General features: G+C 42.1%; 1 protein-coding gene across 1 annotated transcript in view; it reads right to left on the reverse strand.

The window, feature by feature from the left end:
• Positions 1 to 1,502: 1,502 nt before the first annotated feature.
• Positions 1,503 to 23,655, reverse strand: part of RHBDF2 (rhomboid 5 homolog 2) — a 141,539-nt gene continuing 119,386 nt past the window's right edge. Inside the window, exons 15-18 of the mRNA XM_068264556.1 lie at positions 20,961 to 21,036; positions 16,917 to 17,017; positions 14,734 to 14,887; positions 1,503 to 6,441 (exon numbers count right to left, since the gene is read on the reverse strand). Of these exons, the coding sequence (XP_068120657.1) occupies positions 6,022 to 6,441; positions 14,734 to 14,887; positions 16,917 to 17,017; positions 20,961 to 21,036 (751 nt within the window). The 3' untranslated portion in view covers positions 1,503 to 6,021. The remainder of the gene's footprint in view (positions 6,442 to 14,733; positions 14,888 to 16,916; positions 17,018 to 20,960; positions 21,037 to 23,655) is intronic.

Genomic DNA, 23,655 nt, shown 5'->3' on the forward strand with positions numbered 1-23,655 from the left:
AAACATTAGGGGAACAGCAGTTGGGGAAGCGAGGTAGTGTCGATCCCCACAAGATTTCATGCTAATATCTATCAGGAATTGGCTTGCAGGTTATGGCGGTCAACAGATCTACCTCCGACCAGAGATCTGTCTCTTGGTAGATTAACCGCCAAAATGCTAGATGTATGGATACCTTTAGATTTAGAAGGAAGTGTCACTTTTTAAGTTTGCAGAAATGAAAAAGGCAGCCCCACAACACAGACACCACAGTTACATAGGCAGTTTGGTTGAAGAAAAAAAAAAAACACATCTGTCCATCAAATTCAATCAGGAAAATAAAAAATATTACAACACTGTCTTGCAGTCATACATATTCAAACTGATCCTTAGCTTTATCTTATTTAAAGGATACCCGAACTGACATGTGACATGATGAGATAGACATGTGTATGTACAGTGCCTAGCACACAAATCACTATGCTGTGTTCCTTTTTTTTCTTTTCGATGTCTGAAAGAGTTAAATATCAGGTATGTAAGTGGCTGACTCAGTCCTGACTCAGACAGGAAGTGACTACAGTGTGACCCTCACTGATAAGAAATTCCCATTGTTAACTCTTTCTTGCTCTCAGAAGCCATTTTCTGCTAGGGAAGTGTTTTATAGTTGGAATTTCTGCTCGGTAAGTGTTTTATAGTTGGAATTTCTTATCAGTAAGGGTCACACTGTAGTCACTTCCTGTCTGAGTCAGGACTGAGTCAGCCACTTACATACCTGATATTTAACTCTTTCAGACAGAGAAAGAAAAAAAAGGAACACAGCATAGTTATTTGTGTGCTAGGCACTGTACATACACATGTCTATCTCATCATGTCACATGTCAGTTCGGGTATTCTTTAAACATGTCTGCACACCATCCTGTGTTAGGCAATTCAGGCTGAATGAGGTAGACTGGGAACCACCCAGGGCTGTATTATAGGACAAGGGCATCACGTTTGGTAAGACAGAAGCAAAACATGCATTTATAATCTCAGCTTTAGACCTCACCCACAAGAGAGTTACGAGTCTTACCTTCTAAAAGTCCTACATTTTAAATGTTCCTTCTTCTTGTATATATTTATAAAGCTCTTGGGGATTTGACTTTATATCACTAACCTTTAGTTTTTAATTTTCCAGTTTTGCAACTGGAAAAAGATTGCCCCCCCCCCATGTTCACACCTCTGCCCTCGTCTCCCCTTGGTGCTCTTTCACAGCCTGGGGGCTCATCTCACAAGGGTCATAAACAAGTGTGGCCATCAGGATCTTCACACCCATAACATGTAGCCGCAAAAACATCTGATCTAACGAATAGTCCCCTGTATGGGAGGAAGGGAAGGTTAGTAGTTGGGGCCCCCACAGCTCTGGCCCCCATGCAATCGCAGGGGGTTGCTCCCATCTATTTCCGCCCCCCGATACAAGGTATAGTCATTTCTCATTTCCACATTCATCACAATGATACGCAAGACACAAACATTTTTTTAGATAAGTGTTTTATTTCAAAAACTGTTCAGGTCTCAGTGTGATAGAGCGCCTGCAACAGCCACTGTCTTACAAAACGCTACTCTCTGAAGAGCAGGAACCAAAAAGCTTCAAGAATAGAGAAATGTGCCAGTCTTTTTTTTTAAATAAATTAAATATAAACATTTCACAAAAAGTTTCATCAAAAAGACATTGGTTGCATTGCATATTCCTCTCGTGACACAAAGTGGTGTTTGTACAAAATGAACGTTCATTCCAAATGGTCTGCAACAACCTGCAGAGCAGAACCTATTGCTCAGCAAAGGGTTCATTAAAAACCTAAGAGTTTCGTGCAAGTCTCATAGTAAAAATATTACACACTCTGAAAAGAAAGTCTAAAGCCCTTTCTCCTTCTCAGTAGACTCAGCGGTTGGAGGTCTGCACAGTGATCTTACATATACCTTTAATCCACTGTGCAAAATTTTGGTCCATATCTGCAATACACTTGTCCCTGATATATGTGCATTGTGACCAGAAGTGAGGTACAAAAGGTCCCTGATGTCCTCATTCAGGACTGAAATAGGTGTGAGGGCGGGTCGCTTATGTTATGTAGCACATGGCAAGGCGTGACATTTTACGAGGGAATGAAAGGCTTGTATGCTTGAGGTATAAGAATTAAAAAAAAGGTGTATGCACCATTAGTGGTACCAGAAGATAAAAAGTAGGTAGGTGCATATCAGATCTGCTCATCGTGATAATGCAATGGGGGTGCTGTAGTTAAAAATTGGAAGTCTTAAATTAAATGGGAAAGAAAGCTATCCTAGACTACACAGAGAAGCTGGTCAGCTTGCCATCCCGATATCCACTACAAGGTCACTTAAAGCTGCTTTTTAATCTTGGGTTAAGGGGTAGGGTAATGTTTAACTTGTAGGTTCCATTACCTTCATTATAAAGAGGTAGATGCCAAGTTAAGCTTTGTACACACTGGATGAAACGCGGCCAAGGCGACCTCTGCTGAGCGTGCACAGCTGCCCCTGATGCTTTGGCTAGCGATCAGCCTGGTTGATCGATTTGGCCAAGCTGCGGCCAAAAGTATTGTTCTCCCCACCCACCGCATGACGTCACTACCATGCCACTCCCGTCAGCCCTCCACCCCCACTGGAGACTCGCCTCGTATGTGCGCAGGAGGCTTTGGCAATTGTCTGTAAGTTGTGTTTAATTGAAATGGTAAGAAATACAGTTGGCTAATGTACAGTTAGTAAGAGAAATGTAAGGACAGATCACTGATGTCTTCTTCTGTGCAAAAAGAATAGTGTATGTTACAGTAACCACGTAAACATGCCACCAGAGACCGACTGATAAGGTCCTATAAAATGGTTAAAAGCCCCTCTTCAGACTTTTGTTTTTATAAATGAATACTGTGTGGAATAGAACATAACTGCAATCCACACAAAAAAAATCATGTGACCCTGTTCATCTTTTCCCTCCGCTGCTTAAAGGTTCACTCTTTGTGGCCAGCACTGCAGGTACATTTCTGCAGAACCTCATCAAATTCTGTCGCTCTTCTCAGTATGTAATAAAGTATAGCATTTGCCCTCTCTCCAATGTATTTATACAAAGCTATATTAAAGAGCAGCAAGACATTGTTTCGTATTGCAAGCAAGGCAACGATAGGTCCTATGGCTTCTACTAAGACACTGGGAAGGGTGTGGGAAGTGTTTAATGTTTTATTACAAACGGAGCAAAGAGAACCTGTAAAAAACTGTTGCACTGCTGGCTAAAGCTAGTCACTCAACAGCAGATGGAGGACGTGGACAGAGTCAGGTGATCTGCTCTGTCCCAGGGAAGCACATCCCATTTTACTGGCATTGTGGTGCCACTGGATGCAGCTAGTCAGGCCAGATAGGTACTTTCAATATTACTGCATACAGTACAGATGCCCAAAGCACACCACTTTGTGCATACTAAGTAATGCATATTTATTATAGATGCATTCCAAAAAATGGGTAGGCTGAACTATGTCTTTTCATTTAGTAAGGAAAGAGAAGATGAGGTCAGATGTCTGGTTAATGCAATATTGTAAACACATACTGATAATGAAACTAAGAAAGAAGCCATATCAGACATTACTGCTAGACTGCGACTCTCTCTAAAACTATGCGAAATATCTGACTAGTAGCAGGATATGGGCAGTGTCCATTTAAAGGGAATGTACAGTGATTTTTATTTTTATTTTTATTAGGCTTAGTAATGTAATATTTGTTTAGTGCTTCAACTACTGGTCTTACTAGCGATGTCTGTAGAATAATGAAGTGTGCCTTCTAGTTGCAGTGTTTAATACAGAAGATATCACCATGGACAACATCAGGTCTGGGGACTTTGCTCTTGTAATGTTAGATTCTTTCCTGTAACAGTAGAGCAACACTTTCTTTTAACAGAACATTACCAGATGGGAAGCAGGTGAAAAACAAACAAAAAATAAACCAGGTTCAAATCTTTCTAATTAATTTTTTTTATATATTTCAGGTATTTGAATGCAAAGCAAAATTAATAAATAACACAAATTTGCTAGAAAAAAACACTATACAGTCCCTAAGTAAGAAATATGCATCATGGAAAATGGTATTTTATCTCTGGAAAGTGAAATAAAATTGATGTAAACTATTGTCCAGTGTTGTATTCATGGTCATGAGATGAGTAAATACCTGCAATGGTTTATTTGGGGGGAGGGGTATAGTGTTTGCCGCCTAGTGTTTCAATGAGCCATTGTTTTTCCTATGACCTGATACGAAACTAGGAGGACGCAGCAAGTGGCATGTTCACTGACATCCTGTTGGTTTACCATGGGCGATCCAGCAATCCTAGACGACATAAATTACTGTCCACTATTACATGGAAGTAAAATTGCAGCCAGTGCTTGGGAAAATTTGGAACACCGTGGAGATTGCTCCAAAGATGGTAAACATAGCAGTATTAGAATAAGAGTATTCAGATGCCTGCAGGGAGAACATTTTCTCTTTTTTAGGCTGGCCTGAAATATACATATAAAAATAAAAAAAATATGGATACTACATGTAACTGCAAACACACAACCACTATTTCACAATCGTCCCAGCAGCCCTCACTATGACATTTGCAGCCATGACCTTTAAAGGGAATCTGAAGTGAAAATAAATTCATGAGATAATAATTTAGATGTGTAGTACAGCTAAGAAATAAAACATTAGTAGCAAAGAACAGAGTCTCATATTGTTTCCAGTACAGGAGTTAAGAAACTTCAGTTATCTATGCAAATGAGCTACTTTGAGTTCTCCGACCCAACTTGGGTCAGCTACAGTGCTGTTTTCTGAAGCACTTATATATCAAAAAAACCGTGAGACACAGCTTCAGATAAGGTTTTACTGCAGGGGAGTTCAAGGGGTCATTAGCTCTGTTTCATAGTTTAAAATACAGAGGGTGGTTTCTAATTGCAAATATTAGAGAATGATGCAATATTATATAAAAAAGCTGAATAAGTGAAAATAAAAATATGAGACTTTTCTTTGCAACTAATGTTCTATTAATTATCTGTACTAAACAATTTTATTTTCCGCTTTAGTGTCACCTTAAGACATTCTGAATAACGTTTCCATGTAGCCATGGAAACTGTACACTGTGAAAAGCATCCACTCCAACTTTTCACTTTTGCACCCTTCCTGTGCAGCGAATGCTTCATTCATACAGAACAGGCTGCCCACTGTAAGGGATAAATCAGTAATGCCATGTGTGTGCTCTCAATGCATGGGCAAACACGCCCGGCCCAGTTTTGGCAAGGTCTGACAGGGTCGAGAGAGCAAAAGTAAATGTACATGTTTAGAAATGCACGATTACATTCTTTGAAATGCTTATACAGTACTTGCCCTGATGGAAACTGAGGTTTATTTCCCCATGAAAGTCAATCTAAACTTGAATAGCAGACAACCATTCAATAATTCAGTCCAGTTTTGATGAACCACCTGTGGCATTCACACTAGGGATCATTGAGATTCACAGGAGAAGTCTATATTAGTTTCAATGGCAAACCGAGGCACCTTTCTTTATAAGAAAGCGAGGTTTCAAAGCTCAAAAAAAGTTCTCCTGTAAATCGCTTGGGACAATGTAAAAATAGCCATCAAGCATGGACTGTAAATAAAGTGAGGGTCGATTCCTGAGCTGCAAAGTTTTATAGAAATCAGTTTTTGCAAAGTAAATTTACCCTTACGTGTGAGCTTTGAAAATGGCTTCTCCCCCCAAAAAAATTCCCAGTCCTCTTTGTAAATCCAAAAGCAGGCACTGAGAGATGTGGACTGGCCCCAGAACTGGCTCAGAGAAGTCCATCTTGCTTCTGGTATGAAATGTTTAAAATCCACATGGCCCGGAGCATACTGTATACATCATTCTTATCAACGGTAGTTGAGCAATCAATGACCGAATAATTCTTTCAGTTCAAGGAGTGCTCCTCTATGCTCCGAGTTCTACAGCATTTTCAAGTTTCACTTCTTAGCATATTCCATAGCTGGTAAGCTTGCAGACTAGTGTAGCACCTGGTCTATATCATACTTCTCACAGAACTTGTTGGTGAACGGGATACAAGTTAGGTATTCAATCCACGCCCAGTTAATGGGATGCACATAGAGCCAGATGACCAATGAAGCAAACAGACCAATAAAAACCACCAGGGAGATGATGATCATAGCTCTTTTGCGATACTTGTCAGCTGTGCCAAATGTTATGTATGGGAGGAAAGAAAAGGAGAGCAGCAAACCACTGATGAACCCAAAAATGTGGGCTATATTGTCAATCCATGGAAGGAGTCCAAATAGGAAAAGGAATAGAACAATGCCTAGGAGCTTGAAGAATGCTTTCCATGGTTTGGCCAGTATCTGCCAACTCTGGAACAGCTCAACAAAAAGGCATGCTAATAGGCCAAACTGAGATCCAGCTGGTCCAACCTGCAGGCAAAGAAAACAGTGACAAGGTAAAACATAACGTAAAACGACCCAAAGATACATCGTATGAGAGCATTCTACATCACGTGTACAAGTCAAAGGGAAAAGCAAACCAGTTATAATACAACAAAAAAAGCTGTCTGCTGATTACCTGGCAAGACAATATTGGAAACTAAAGGACAACTCTAGACAATTTGTTTAAAATTTTTACGAAGAGGTAGTCATTCCTTTGGGCACTTGGCCCTGAAAACCTTTTAACTTACAATGCACAGAACTACTTTAGAGAGTTCCAATGTAACAATAACTGATTAGCCTGAATTTTTGTGAAATCATAAGGACGTCTCAGCACAGCATTTTAGGGAATAAACACAGCCGTCACTATGTTCCTGTCATTACAGACTTTCTTTAAAGGATACCCGAAGTGACATGTGACATGATGAGATAAACATGTCTATGTACAGTGCCTAGCAGACAAATAACTATGCTGTGTTCCTTTTTTTCTTTCTCTGTCTGAAAGAGTTAAATATCAGATATGTAATTGGCTGACTCAGTCCTGACTCAGACAGGAAGTGACTACAGTGTGACCATCACAGATAAGAAATTCCCCTTTTTATCTCTTTCTTGCTCCCAGAAGCAATTTTCTGCTAGGAAAGTGTTTTATAGTTGGAATTTCTTATCAGTGAGGGTCACACTTTAGTCACTTCCTGTCTGAGTCAGGACTGAGACAGCCACTTACATACCTGATCTTTAACTCTTTCAGACAGAGAAAAAAAAAAAAAAAAGAACACAGCCTAGTTATTGGTGTGCTAGGCACTGTACATACATATGTCTATCTCATCATGTCACTTCGGGTATCCTTTAAACAGACAGAAGTCAAATGTGTTCTCCATGTGTTCGAACGTAATTTTTCATGGATACTTTAGGTATGTTGCGGAACTCCTTTTCAAATGCTACTTGAAGGCTGTTCTGCTGATCCTCTAAATTATGGACTCCATATAAATATGCTGATCAGATGTTCTGATACTACTGTAATGAAACTGAAGCCCCCCCCCATAAAAAAAAAAAAAAATCAAAAAAAAAAAATCAGCAGAACAACCACACAATTTGTAGTGTAGCAAAATTGCCACCTTTGTATTACCCTCACTTTAGGATCTCTTAAAGCGTAACTGTCGGGCATAAAATTAATTCTTTATTTTTATCTGGTAAACAAGTAATAAGGATGCTAACCAGGCAATCCAAAAGTTAAAAATCACTCTTATTTTCCTTCTCCATAAAAGATCATTCCCCAGTTTCCCTGGTCTTGTTTGGTACATCTGGCGCACAAAAGAAGTTGCTGGGCATGTTTGCAGTTTTTTTTTTACTTCTTTACTTTCCCCTCAGACTTAACTAATGCAGCCTGATTTGGCTGAAGTCTCTTTCCCACCAGTTTTCCCCTCCCACACATCTGTTCCTCTCTGATTGGCCAATATTTCTCATGCTGAGAAGCTGCAGTCACACAACGACAATGCACTTTCTATTGCAGAGCTGGGTGGGAGTGTCTGAAGACTGGGAGGAGGGCGGCCAATGCAAACACAGACTGAGTAAGGGAGGAAATGATGTCAGGATTGGTTTCAAGATAGACAGAGTCAAGATGGAAAATCCTAAGAAGGATTTTCTCATAGAAAAATCATAATGTGGACAGTGCAATACCTATGTTATGTAAGTAAAGTATCTACTTATATATGTGCTTTTTTATGAGATAGTATGGCTGACAGCTCCTCTTTTAAAAAGCAACTGAAGTGAGAACAAGATGGAAGCTGTCATATTTGGGAGTCAAACTCATGACCTCATGCTTCAGTCAGCGGCTGTACCTCTGGACCTCTCCAGCTGGCTAATGCTGTTATATTTCCTTTCCTACAATGCAAATTGCCAGGCTTTCCTGCTCATCCTCTGTATCGAAAACTTCTAACCATAGACCCTGAACAAGCATACAGACCAGATGTTTGACTGAAGACTGACTAGATTTGCTGCATGCTTGTTTCAGGTGGGTTATTCAGACACTACTGATGCATGAAAGATTAACAGGATATTTAAAAGGAAGTAAATATGGCAGCCTCCATATACCTCTCACTTCAGGTGTACTTTAAAAAGAACCTGAAGCGAAAAGTATATGGAGGCTGCCATATTAATTTCCTTTTTAACAATACCAGTTGCTGCCTGGCAGCCCTGAATATCTATTTGGCTGCAGTAATATCTGAATCACACCAGAAACAAACATGCAGCTAATCTTGTCAGAAATGCCAATAATGAAAGGAACACGATCTGCATATGCTTGTTCAGGGTCTATGGCTAAAAGTATTAGAGGCAGAGGATCAGCAGGATAGGCAGGCAACTGGTATTGCTTAAAAGGAAATAAATATGGAAGCCTCCATATACCTCTTACTTCTGGTGTCCTTTACGATTGAGGTTATCCGCAAATCATGTACAATGAACTGTACTAAAGTATAGAAAGGTATTAGGAAATGCATGTATTCAGGATGATGGCCTCTCCCTAAAGCAAATGTGTTAAAAATGATGTTAGCTTGCCAATAGAATTAAGCCATGAAACAAAGAAAAATATACAGCTACAAGATCCCTATGCAGAATACGGCACCTGAGTGCTTTCACAAATCAGCCGCTCCATTTCTATATAATTAATAATGCAAAAAAAAAAAAGTTTTGTGTGCTTTTAGACCCTAAAATCCAGAAAACAAATACACCCCAGAGAGATTTTCCAGGAGCCCCTGTACAGAACTCACCTCACTGGGACCCAGCGCTGCATTATTTCTTCCTGTCCTCTGGGTGGTGCTCTATCTCTGTTGTCATGTGACAGATGATGATCTCACGCAAGAGATTGGGAGCCTCAGAGGACCGGAAGACGATGGGATGCGACTGTCCAGATCCGGGGAGGTGAGATCTAAACACCGCTGCGCTCTCTGCAGATTTCTCTCATCGGCTACCCTGACCCAGGCTCAGGATTACAGCTAGCAGCATTCTTTACTCACCCTGAGCTTTGGTCGGGAATACTGTCAAGGATGTTAAAGATGGACTCTAATGAAGACTGCCCCGTCCTTCCATATAGTCTCCATAATCCAAGGAGTAATTTTTTCTGAGAGTTGTTCCCTTTCTTACAGAGACATAAAAAGCCCCTGAATATTCTTTTTAATCTGAAGAATAGTGGGTGTAAAAGTATTTTACAAAGGTTTCACATCTAGTGGAGGGGGATCTAGATGCAAAAGCTCTTCTTACTTCCCATATCAACACAAATCTAGCGCGCCAAGGGCTGGTTCACACTACAAGCGCTTTTCTAAGCACCATTGATTTAAAAAGGTCTTCCTAATATAATGCTATGTGTGTGTGTTCTCACTTGAGGGATGTGATTTTGTAAAGTGAGATTTTCACCCACAAAATCAAATTCCATTTAACCACTGCTCTGTGTTTATAAGGTAGTCTACATGCAGTATACATTGCAAGCATTTCAACATAATCATCAATGATTCTGCAGTAATGAATCTTAGCTCAGTCAGCCTGGCTCTATTCTGGTAAATTGCCGGGAGAAGGAAGCTCGTTATCTTCCCTCCCATATTCTTGCCTCTCACAGATTGGCTGTGGGCAGTTCAGTGTGAGGTCAGGCTGAGGCTGAATTGCCTGCTGAAATAGGATCTATGCTGTTCTCACATGTGTTTACAAAGCAAGCTAGATTTGGCAGTGCAGTTTCTATCAGAAAAAAAAAAGTGTAAGGGATGAAATGACATCTGGATTGGCTTCAGTCAGAAGTAGTAAAGACTGAAAAAGCCTGGAATGGTTTTCTCTTTATTCACTGAAATCAAAACACACACACACACACACACACACACACACACATATATATATGTTTTTTTTCCCTGGGATAGTACGACTGACCCTCGTGCTTTAAAAGAAACCACTATAGTGCTCTACATAAAAGGGTTATTGAAATCAAAGGATGTTGCCCACTGTTCTGGTCCATGTAGATAATTCATGCTCAATTTCTGGAAAGCATCTTCATTAATCCCGCCCTGAGCCCTGTAGCTTTTAAGGGCATGATCCCTGCACTTTGCATGTCAAATGACAGGCAGCATATTGGGCTAATTAAGTGACAGGCAGCCTATTGAGCAAATCAAAATGCGGGGATCACATCCTAAACGCCACAGGACCCAATGGGGTTTGGAACGGAATTAATGGAGCGGCCAGTATATACAAAGGGGTGCGCATAAGTTAGCAGCACATGCTAAGCAGCACTACAGCGCGTAGCGTGCGCAAGAAGATTTCTAACTCTCGCTGCTCAAATTAAGTTGCAGTGCAGCTTAAAGGACAACTATCAAAGTTAGCTAAAATTCTAAAGGCCACATATATATTTCCAGTAATTACTAGCAAATAGCAATACAAAGGCCTTTTATCCCATCTTTTCATTTGTGTGAAGAAAAAAATGACAGAGATGAGTTCTCACTGTGGGCATTACTATGGAGGGCTGTGTCCAGCACATTGGGCATACAGAGACAGTCCTCACTAGCAGTGATACTGCGAGTAAAATGAGTTCAGACTGATAGAAAGCAGAGGTATACCTTCAAATATTGTGTAAATAACAGCTGCAGCTGTGTGCCTGATCCTCTCTCTGCCTCAGCAGTGTAAAGTAAACAGTTTAGAGCAGGGGTCCCCAAACATTTTGGGTCGAGGGCCGGGTCAACATACTTCAGACTGGTGGGGGGCCGGAGTACACATAAAATTATGTAGAAGTCTTTGCGGGCCAAACAGTGAAGCATAGCCAGGTGACAAGCTGCAGTCCACTTGGACAACAGTGTCACCTGATGTAGAATTTAATTGGAAACTAGCTAATTACTGCTTTCTGGCTTCCATATGGATGGGTGGTGCCAACACTTCTATTCTATATGCGGACCACCAATATTTAAAGATGTAGCTAACCAGGTCTATAAGTAATACATTTTGTGTGCGGGGGGCGGGTAAAAAAGCCTCAGGGTGCCACATTCGGCCCGCTGGCCTTAGTTTGAGGACCACTGGGTTAGAGCCAGGGAGAAGTAACCTAGCTACATAGTACAGCCCTGCCCCCCCTCCCCCGATGCCAACACAAATTGTTACAAACAGCTTATAAACAAAAAAAATTTTTTTCAGAGGCTGTGCTGAGAGACTTCTGAAAAGCATTCTAGTGTTGCTGGCTAAAATCTCTGTAGGAATGTGGAGTTACAGAAAAACTGTTTCTTTGATATTTGTTCTTGAATGAATTAAGCTCTGCATAATTCACCAAATGATCTGTGCTTACTGCATTCTGACATCAGTTTAGAGAATGATGTGCTATTACTGGACACAAATCATTCATATACAGAGGAAATGTCAGCATGAAGACTAGGAACAGAAGCTATCAGCCGCTAAAGAACACAAACCAATATGAGGTTTGTGAAAGGCCAATGACCCAGTGAGAGTGACAGACAGATCCACTTAGGAAATGGGTGACAGATCCTGGCTGTCTGCACACCTGGATTAGTGACAGGCATTAGGCCAGACAGATAATCTCCGGCTAATCCCATGAAAGCTAGAAAGTCAGAGACATGAGAGGGAGACACACGTGCCAGCGAGAAGACACAGGAGGGGAGGGGGGTGACAGGGGGTCAGCTTAGACCTGGGATAGCACCGGAACTATAGATATGGAGAGCTTAGGCAGATACGCCTTTTTTATTCTTTACTGAGGCATATGTTAAGGATCCATTTATAAATAGTGAGTGCTTCACATAAGTAGCAGTGTACAGTGTATCTTAGCTGATACATTTCCCCAAATTTCCCTTTACTGTATAAATATAAATGCTCCCTGTGAATGAATGTCAGTAAATGTGAATAACGCAAATCATGTTCCCCTTTTCCACAAAAAGAAGAATCTAAAGGTGGCCATACATCAGGAGACTTGCCGGCCAATCAACCATCCGATTCGATTATTATAAGCGATTCAGATGAAAAATCGGTGCTGCTAAGTGCATGCCTGATCGGCGATGCGACCAATTTCAGACGTGCTGCAAGATGTCAGGTCATTCTGGTCAGTTGGGGTGCACGGCAGTAATGGCGAGCGATATCGGGACAAGCGGTGAAACGCCCGACGCTGTCCCCCCTAATATTCCCTGCCCCCCTCCCTGTGCCCTATACATTACCACTCTGCGTCCGCTGCTGCCTCTGGGCTATGAGGAATCTGCCTTTGTCTGCTGGGAATTCCGCCGAGACCCATGCGGAATCTGCCGCTACCTTTGCGGAGGGCGTGTTCCCGGTATGCCCTCCGCAAAGGTAAACAATAGTCAACTGACAGAGCGGTGTCAGCTGACTTTACAACGGACACCTAGGCAGGGCCTTGCTGTGTGATTGGATGGGTGTGTGTGTGTGTGTGTGTGTGTGGCCGGCCACTGATTAGATGAGTTGTATTTAAACCTGCAGAGTGCTCCCAGTCATTGCCTGTGATAAGCATAGCTTTGGCTAGTTGCTGGGTGCGCACTCGCTTGTTTAAAATTTGCCGGATATGCTACCTGGACCGACCTTGCCCATTACTGGACACTCTTGCCTGCCGCCTGGACCGACCATTGAATGTTTACTGAATACTTCTTGCATGCCATCTGAACTGGACGATAAGTATACTCCAACTATCCCTGTCAGTCATTTGATCAACTTTGCATGCAGTCTCATATAAACTATATCACATACTGCTTGGAGCATCCGTTACCTGTTGAATAACTTTACATGCAGACTAATAAGAACTGTGTCATAACTTGCATCATCTATTACCTGTTGCATAACACTGCATGTAGACTTGCATAAACTATCATCCATTGCCTGTTGAATAACTTTGCATGAACCATCATCCATTACCTGTTGAATAACTTTGCATGAAGACTTGCCTGAACTGTCTCATACCTGGTTTACTCATTGCCTGAACCTTGCCTGTGGATTGCTCGATTCCTCTCCTGATCCTGGAGAATCTGCACTCGCTATCTTTGCCAATACTGACAAACAACGCCCTGTGTGATACTGATGAACTATTGAACTGTGTTACTAGTCTCATTAGGGCTCTAACAGGTTATTCCTCTCTACCTCAGTCTGAATGCCTTGCACATTAAGACCTGGGGGTAACCGTAGTCAAAAGACATAACATGTCCTGTTCACGTGGGGGCTTGTCTATTGGTGAAGACGTGGGCCGGGTTCAGAGCCGCGGTAATAGATTGGGGCATAAAGACTGAGTGAGGACATAACCGGTCAAGCCTTACATGGGCGTTGTCCTCCATTCATACACATGCCCTACGCGGTAGCCGGCATACACAGGGCGCTGAGTGAAACCCACGTTACTGCGGCAACCACTTGGGGATGTGGCATCACAAGGCTGATTCTGGATCGATTTCAGCATGAAATTGATCGGGAATCAGCCTGTGGTGTATGGGAAGGCATCAGATCTCTCTTCGATCAGATTTGATCAGATAGAGATCTGTCTCTTGGTCGATCTGCCCATACATTGCCTTGTTTGCAAGCCTCTTGCTACAGCTGGATCAAACATTGGTCTGTGTGAGTTCACAATGGAGTTGTTCACAGACTTGAGACAATCGTCATTCGGTTTGCCTACATACCAATTCACAGCAACATATAGATAAAGGAAATGCTTTATGATCCTGAAACTATGATCAATTTATGTTAAAGTGAGTATCCTGAATAATTTACTACATTCCACAACATGTAACTAGAGTTTCTCTTTAAAGTGGGATAAAACTATTCAATCAAAATGTGTTTTCCTACTTTGTATTACCTGTAAAGTTAGCATGTTCGCTTTTGTGCACAAGTAATATTGTCTGTTTACAAATTGCAAGTTTCTAAAGTACAGTTTATCTGCTGTGAAAGCTTCCTACGCATTTTATTGCATAGCTGCTATATTTATATATGAAAATCTATCTAGTAATCATCTTTCAGCTGTCTCTGCTTTTAGTAAGTGTGGCAGCTCAATTCCAGCACTGATGTTAGCATTCCCTTGTTAGCTACAATTAGTAAACAAAAGATATCACAGCTTACCATGCGGCCAGAAGCTGCTCACTGAACAAGAAAGTGCTGTGTTAACTGTTTGAATGCTGTTCTGCTACCAATTTTAAGTAGTAATAGGTTTTGTTGTGTTCATCTTTTAGAGCAAAGAAGAAATGCCGAGTTTCATACCGCTTTAAGTATACATGTAAGATTAGAAGAGCTACATAAAGGAACGCAATAAGCACTGCAACACATGTGACTTACCTCTGCCCTGTAAGGCAGGAATAAGGCACTGGCTAGGTTCCCTGTGATGCCACTCAGGATGTAGATAATGGAGATACGAAGACAACCTGCCAGCTTCTCCAAGTCACGCAGGACGGTCATCTGGAAAATCACCGACACTGCGCAGTGAATAAGCCTGAGGGGATGAAGAGACAATCATGAGTAGAGCAGATTTTTCAAGTTTTGCTCATAACTTAAAGAGAACCCGAGGTGAGGTGCTGACAATGCTATCTGCACACAGAGGCTGGGTCTGCCTATACAGCCCAGCCTCTGTTGCTATCCCAATCCCCCCCCCCCCCCGAGTTCCCCCTGCGCTCTGCTGTCCCCCATAAATCACAGCCACACTGTCGACATGCAGCATGTCGCAGCGGGCTGTGTTTACCTCTTTACGGTCACTCTCGCCGTTAACCCCGCCTCCTGCATAGCTCCGGTCCCCGCCCGCGTCCCTTCCTGCTTATTGAAGGGAAGGGACGCGGGCAAGGACCGGAGCTATGCAGGAGGCGGGGAGAGCGGCGAGAGTGACCGTAAAGAGGTAAACACAGCCTGCTGCGTGGCGACAGTGCGGCTGTGATTTATGGGGGCCAGCAGAGCGCAGGGGGGATTGGGATAGCAACAGAGGCTGGGTTGTATAGGCAGACCCAGCCTCTGTGTGCAGATAGCATTGTCAGAACCCCACCTCGGGTTCTCTTTAAGGTAAATTACAGTTTAATTTAGGCATGCACGTTAAAGAGAACAGAATTCTCTAAACAGTTCATTAACTAGCTTAATGCACAACTTTTCATTAAACACTAAACCGTTCAGAGTATCACTCTCTGAATGGAAAAGAGTAACATGAAATGTACTCTGTATATTGCTGAATAATATACCAATATGTTGAAACTATAGGAATATAGTGAATGCTATACATTCCACAGCTGTGCTAGAAAAGTGCACATAGCTGCATATTTTTGTGTTCATTTACTTTTTTTGGCATACAAGATGCACTTTTTCTCCCCCAAAAATGGGGAGAAAAAGTACCTGCATCTTATGTGCCAAATACAGGGAGTCCCCTACTTACGAACAACCACCGATATGAACCGCCGACCTGCTGCGATGTTAGGGACTCCCTGTGACCACCTCTGCTCCCAGTGTATAACTATCCACAGCATGGCTCACCTAATCAACAGCTCCAACGATGATCAGAGACCTCTCCTCTACTTCACTATTCCCCTAGTGCCGGCTTGTACTGATGATGCATTCAGCAATACTTGGAACTAGGGGAGCCCTGAGAGATAGAGGAGAGGTCTCTGATCGCTGCTGGTGCCGTGGATTAGGTGAGCCGTGCCACTGCTGAGTTATACACGGGGGCAGAGGAGGACAAAGGAGGGGGGGGGGGGGGGGGACAGAAGAGGACATGCAGTGGGCAGAGGAGGACACACGGGGCAGAGGAGGACACATGAAGTACAAGTGGGACACAATAACAGAGGGAGAACATCTGCAGGATGCCCCTGGACGCACCAGGTTTAGTAATTTTTTTCCCCTGCTTTTCGCCCTCTAAACCTCGGTGCGTCTTATAGTCCAGACTCCAGAGCGTCTTGTATGCTGCAAAATACAGTAGTTTGGGCACACACCTCACACTCAATACTGGACTTATTGTATGGTTAGCACAGCATCCTTTGACTTTACTATATAACATTCAATGAACGTCAATTATGATAAGGATAGCACAGACTTAAAGTTTTTATAATACTGTCCCTATTTTATATATGCACATTATGGAAGCTAAAAATGTGACCATCATAAGAGTGTTTTCACAATTGTAACCTAAAATTGAATACAAATCTCAAATGAAATTTGCTAAACCTTACCATTCATGCCAGATTTATGATGCACTGACAATTAACCACTTGGGTAGAAGGTTCAACAACTGATTAATACACCCACTTCAAACCACTCAAAATAATGCTGGGAATACACGGTACGTTTCTGGCGCTCGATTCTCCTCTCGATCGTTTTTGCTACTTGATAAAAACAAGGAACACCAAGAGCCTTAATAGTGTAATATGTACTGGTAAATGGTTTCGTCATTAGAAAGTATTGTTGACGCTCTCCGTTAACATGACTTCATCTTTGGCATTCTCTGTGATCACGCTATCAAGCTACCGAAAACAAAAACTACCACCTACCCAGCATGAAGGAACAGTGATAGCCACAGCCGATAAAACTGATCTGGTACCTCGGGATTCAAAAATGGCAGGAGGCCACATACTTCATCCAGACAGTGAACCTGTGGAGGCATAAATTACTTTATAACAATACATCATGGCAACTCAAATGTTTGTCATAAACCTCTGAACGTGGCAAGAAAATAAACATTAATAAAGTCTGACTTTCCCAATATAAAACTGATGCACAAGTCCTTAACTTGTGCATTACAGTACATCTGAATGTGATTTTATTAAAAGAAAATCGTGGTAAGGCTGCATTGAAGACAGCCTTATCACCCAATCAGCAGTGTAAACAAGGGCTGTACTGATGTTGCTACACATACAACTTGGGTGTCTTGGAGGATAGCGGGTCCTCCCACTACCTCATGTGGCCATAATCTGCATTGGGGAGAAGGCGTGTGCAGAAATTAGTCAGCAGAAACAATTTCACAAGAGTCGGCAAGTTAAAGCGAACCCGAGATGAAAGTGATATGGAGGCTGCCATATTTATTTTCTTTTAAACAATACCACTTGCCTGGCAGTCCTCCTGATCCTGTGTCTCTAATACATTTAGCTATAGACCCTGAACAAGCATATGCAGATCAAGTGCTCGGTGTCAGGTTTTACTGGATTAGCCATATGCTTGTTTCAGGTTTTGACTCAAGACACTACGTATGCCAGAAGATCAACAGGACTGCCAGGCAACTGGCATTGTTTACAAGGAAATAAATTTGGCAGCCTCCATATCTCTCTCACCTCGGGTTCCCTTTAATCCAGTGTTTGGAGACTTGTCAGAGTCTTCTTTTCAAGACAATCAAACAAGCTAAGGGTTAAATACTGGGCTGATGTCACGTTCTGCTTACACTCTTCTGAAGCAAAGCACAAGTTGAGTATGACCTCAAACCTGTGTTTTACCCCTAGCTTGTATTATTTGTCTTGCAAAATAGATCCTAGGCATCTGAAAAATGTTTTGGCTCAGCTGGCTGTATTTATCTTTTTCTATGGAGGCCAACTCCTGAGACATGGTTTCTGCTGAATAAGGTTAGGGTGGTGTCATCGACCAGAAGAGCCTTGTGCACCCACTTCATGGTTTCCACTGGCTTAGAGACACTAACAAGGAAAACTTCCCCTGGGGGGTACTCAGCTCGGGAGGAGGAAGCCTCAGGATCCTAATGAGGTTTCCTCTGTCCCACGAGGGTCTCGCTGCAGCCCTTCAAAACCGGCCCGACAAATCAGTCAGCCTGTTCAATATTTACCTTTCCAGGCTCCAGCGGGGGCGCAGTTTCGGCTTTCGGCTCCGAAGTAGATGGAAATACCCGATCTCAGTCGGGTCCGTTCTACTGCGTAGGCGCCGGAGACTTGCACCTGGCGCAGTAGAACGGACCCGACTGAGATCAGGTATTTCCGCCTACTTCGGAGCGCAGCGCTGCTACTGCGCCTGCGCTGGAGCCAGGAAGGTAAATATTTACATTGCCGAAATTTGGAGGGGCACAGCGGGACCCCTGTGGGACGCAGGAGGACCGGGGAGGCCTCGATAGGATACGGAGGCTTCCCCCTTCTGAGGTGAGTACCCCGCAGGGGCCGTTTTTCTCAGTACAGGTACTACATATACTGCATATACTTACAATCAGGTCCATACATATTTGGACAGAGACAACTTTTTTATTTTTTGTTCTGTACATTAATTACTACAATGAATTTTAAATGAAACAACTCAGATGCAGTTGAAGTGCAGCCTTTGGGATTTAATTCAGTGGGGTGAAGAAAACAATTGCATAAAAATGTGAGGCAACTAAAAGCATACCACATCATCTGTAAAACATAGTGGAGGCAGTGGGATAGCTTAGGCGTGCATGGCTGCCAGTGATACTGCGACACTAGGCAACTAAAGCATTTTCTCACGAAATCCCTTCATATCAGCGTCTCAAAAGCAATTGGTCATTTGACTCATAGGCTATTTCATGGACAGGTATGGGCAAGTCCATTATGTCATGGATGGTGTCATGGATGGGGTTTTATTTATTTTTTTGGTTGGACTTGATGAACCAAACTATGTAACTATGTCATAAGCAATTAAGCAGATAAAATGCTTGGAGTTGATTTGAGGTGTGGGGCTTGCATGTGGAAGATTTTGTTGTGAACAGACAACATATGTGGTCCAATAAGCTCTCTATGCAGATAAGAAGCCATCCTAAAAGAACTATTAAAGAAACTGTTTTTCTGTAAACCCTACAAAACCTATAGAGCTTTTAGCCAGCAACATTAGAAAGCTTTTCAGAGGTCTCTCAGCACAGCCTGTGTCAAAAAAATGCCTTGTTTACCAGCTGTTTTTAACAATTTTGTGCCAGCATCGGGGGATGGGAGAGGTAGAGCCGAACTGTAACCTGGCTGTAAACTGTTTACTTTAGACTGTGTGGCAGAGAGAGAGACAGACACAGGTGCCCACAGACAGAGCTGCAGCTGATTACACACATCTGAAGCTAGATTTCTGCTTTCTATCATTCTGAACACATTTTGCTCACAGTATTAGAGCCAGTGAAGATTGTTTCTGTTTGCTGGATGTGCTGGACACAGTGTTCCATAGGAATGCCCAAATTGAAAACTGTTCCCTGTAAATGTCATTTTCACATAGAAAACATGAAAAGGTAAAAAAAAATCCTTTGTATTGCTATTTGCCAGTAATTACTGGAAATATGTGTGGCATTTGGAATTTTAGTTAACTTTGATAGTTGTCTTTTAAGCTGTAAATACTGAAAAAAAAAACTATCCAAAAAATTGCTACAATATTCAAAGTGACAAAATCTACAATTTGGTACTTCTTGAGAAAGAAAACAAGAAAGCACTGGTGAACTCAACAATGCAAGAAGACCTGGACATCCATGGAAGACAACATTGGTGGATGATCACAGAATCTTTACCATGATGAGAAGAAACCCCTTCACAAAAGCCAACCAACTGAACAACACTCTCCAGGGGGTAGGTGTGTCAATATCCAAGTTTACCATAGAGAGAAGACTGGATAAAAGTAAATACAGAGGGTGCACTGCAAGGTGCAAGCCACTCATAAGCCTCAAGATTAGAAAAGGTTACATTGGACTTCGCTAAAGAACATCTAAAAAAGCCAGCACAGTTCTGGAAAAACATTCATTGGACAGATGAAACCAAGGTCAACCTCTACCAGAATGATGGCAAGATAAAAGTATGGAGAAGGCGTTGAACTGAATTAAAGAGACTCTACAAAACAAAACAAAAAAGTCAACCCCTGGGGGGTAACTCACCTCGACAATTTGTCAGGCTGTGCAATATTTACCTTTCCCTGTTCCAGCGGGGGCGCTGATGCGGCTTTCTGCTCGGAAATAGCGGATCTCAGTGGCGTCCGCTCTACTGTGCAGGCGACTTGTGTCTGCGCAGTAGAACGGACCCGACTGGGATTGGCAATTTCCGAGCAGAGAGCTGCTACTGCGCCGGGAAGGTAAATATTTACATGGCCGCCGTTCCTGGATATGCAGCAAGACCACCGTGGGACGAAGAAGGACAGGGGAAGCCTCGATAGGATCCAGAGGCTTCCCCTCCCGAGGTGAGTACCCCCCAGGGGCATTTTTTTGTTAATAGAGATCCTCTTTAAAGCTGAAAGTCTGCACTTCAACTGCATCTGAGTTGTTTCATTTGAAATGCATTGTGGTAATGTACAGAACAAAAATTATAAAAAAAAGTTGTCTCTGTCCAAATATGTATAGACCTGACTGTAAATGAACTCAAAGGAAGAAAATCGCGATAAAATAATCAGCAGTAAATCTGGATGTGGTTTTCTTTGACTTGCTCCTTTCAGAGAACATTTATGCAAGAAATAATCAGGCAGCATAGGATCCTATATGGGTACAGTGGTTTCTGAGCTTGCAGGATTAGGCTTTTAATAGCAATAGTACACCAGATTTCAGCCTGGCCATAATGAAAGCTTTCTAGGTACATCTCTGTGATTGGAGATGCACTATAAAACAACTCACAAATGTCATCAACACTAACCTGTGAACAAAGTGTGGCTTCTTCGTGAAAATATCCATGCATGAAATTACAGTACTCTCTTGTTGTTATTTCACAGCTAAAAATAAAATGTGTAACATCAGCCATTATAGTACAAACAACCTCAAATATTCCACAGCTCCATCCTTTACTATAGCATCTCTCAATATTGTTACACATGACAGGAGACAGGGCTTATAGACAAAAAGTTTATCTGCCCTACCTGCTCACAGCCACCTGTCATCCATAAAGGACAACTTAAAGCGGATCCGAGATGAAAAACGAACTAGAAAAAGTAACTTGTCTATATATCTTATCTAAAGTTTAGATAGTTTACACAGCAAATCTAGCTGCAAACAGATTTAATAGAAAATGATTATTTCTTCCTGTGATACAATAACAGCAGCCATGTGGTTTGTAAACATTACACAGAGGCAGGCTTATCTGCACCATCAGCACTCGGACTGTGAAAAAAAAACCAATCCACCCCCCCCTCCCTCCTCCCCTCTGCCTCTGAAATCAATGGCTAGTAACACCTCCTCCTCCCCCTGCCCAAACTGAGCTCCCATGAGCCCTTGCTACTGCCAAGGCTCTCTGAAAACCTGTGGGCATGGCTTTTTTAGTTTATAGGGAATTGGAGTATTAAAACAAAAACAAAAAATTATTTGGCTTGAGGAATGCCCTATAAACAATAGGAAAGGAGCACAATTATGCAATGAGTAAAAGTTCGCCTCGGATCCACTTTAAGTGAGAAGAATATGGAGGCTGCAATATTTATCTCCTTTTAAACAATACCAGTTGCCTGGCAGCCTTGCTGATCTATTTGGCTGCAGTAGTGTTTGAATAACACCAGAAACAAGCATGCGGTTAATCTTGTCAACTGTGACAATGTCAACCACCTGCTCTGCATTATGCTTGTTCAGGGTCTATGGCTAAAAGTACTATATTAAAAGGCAGAGGATCAAGCAGGATATGCAGGCAACAGGTTTTATTTAAAAATAAATAAATATGGCAGCCTCCATATTCGGCTCGCTTCAGTTGCCCTTTAAAGTAAAACTGTAACATTAAAATTAGCCTCTGGATCCTAACAAGGCTTCCCCGTCCTCTTTCCCATACGGTATCCAGCACTGGCTGTCCCTGAAAATACAGCGGACATGCTTGTCGGCTGTGGCGCAGTAGTGCCTGCAAAATTTACCTTCCCGGCTCCAGAGCAGGCGTGCCTTTCTGATGAGCTCCGGCAGGAATAGCCAAGCTTGATCAAGTCCACTCTACTGCACGGGGACCTAATCGGTGGGCCCCGTGTGTACACGTAGTTTGAACAACTTTGTTGTTTTTGAATGTGGACATGTTGTGTAGTTTGTCGTTTAGCCTGCACACATAGTATTTTAAGTGAGTTGGTTGGCGGGTGTGTTAGTACTTGTTGTGTAAAGAACTTATCGTGCGTTTGGTCATGTGTGGTTGGTTATGCATTATGTTGGACGTGTGTATGAGCCTAGAAATGGAGAGATAAGATACAGAAAGCTTTCCACACTGTTATAAACAGATCTGTTGTCTCACAGTCAGCTAGTTAAAGTGGAGAAAAGTAAATAGCAGTGGCAAACCAAACAAATCACTTTCCTAAAATTGCCCAGTGTGCTTTTTTTCTATCTATGCTAAGGCAGAATATAAAGTCTGGTACACACTTTCATTTATGATTGGCCAATCAATGACCAATTTTACCACATGTAGTGTTCGGGTTTACCTACACTATCTGCTTATGGTATTCAATGTCTGTTGACCATCACACTACATGGAGGAGGTAAAATTGGCCAGTGACTGGCCAACCATAATTGAAAGTGTGTATCCGGCTCTAGGGTGCATACACACATCCAATTTCGAGTGGCCAATTTACCAGCTCCATGTAGTGCGAGAGCTTACCGACACAATCTGTCTACAGTATTCAAAATCTGTTGACCCCTATACTACATTAAGGTGATAAAACTGGCCAATAAACATTGTGTGTGTACACGCCTTTACCAATGGTTTGCCTGTGAGGCTCATAAACAAGCATGAACTTGCCCCATTCCACTAGACCTTATGAATAGCAAGCTTGTAAGGCTTCCCCTACCGTTTTGGCTGTTTGCAGTAAATGCTTGGCCAGAACAGTATATATTAGTCTGCATCGATTATTTAGGTCTAAACAATATGTGAACTTTGTAAAAATTTAAGTTGTTCCTCAACATTTTACTCTGTGCTACAGAAGAAGAAATAGTAGTAGGAATATCACAGTTTTGGAAATACAATTCAAATACAGATGAAACGCGAAAAATTAGAATATCGTGCAAAAGTCGATTTATTTCAGTAATTCAACTTAAAGAGCAACTGTCGGGCATAAAATCAAAAATCAATTATTTTTATCTGGTAAACAAGCAATAAGGATGCTAATCAGGCAATCCAAAAGTTAAAATCACTATTACTTTTCTTGTTGATTATCATTCCCCAGTTTACATGACTCTTATTTGGTACACAGAAAATTTGGTACACAAAAAAGAAGTTGCAGGGTATGCTGGGTTGTCTTTTTTTTTTTTGCTTCCCTACTTCTCCTCAGACTTAACTAATGCAGCCTGATTGGCTGAAGCCTCTTTCCCTCCTATTTTCCCCTCCCACACCTCTGTTCCTCTACGATTGGCCAAAATGTCTCAGGCTGAAACAATGCACT

This window comes from Hyperolius riggenbachi, chromosome 12 (assembly GCF_040937935.1).
Source record: "Hyperolius riggenbachi isolate aHypRig1 chromosome 12, aHypRig1.pri, whole genome shotgun sequence".
Classification (NCBI taxonomy): domain Eukaryota; kingdom Metazoa; phylum Chordata; class Amphibia; order Anura; family Hyperoliidae; genus Hyperolius; species Hyperolius riggenbachi.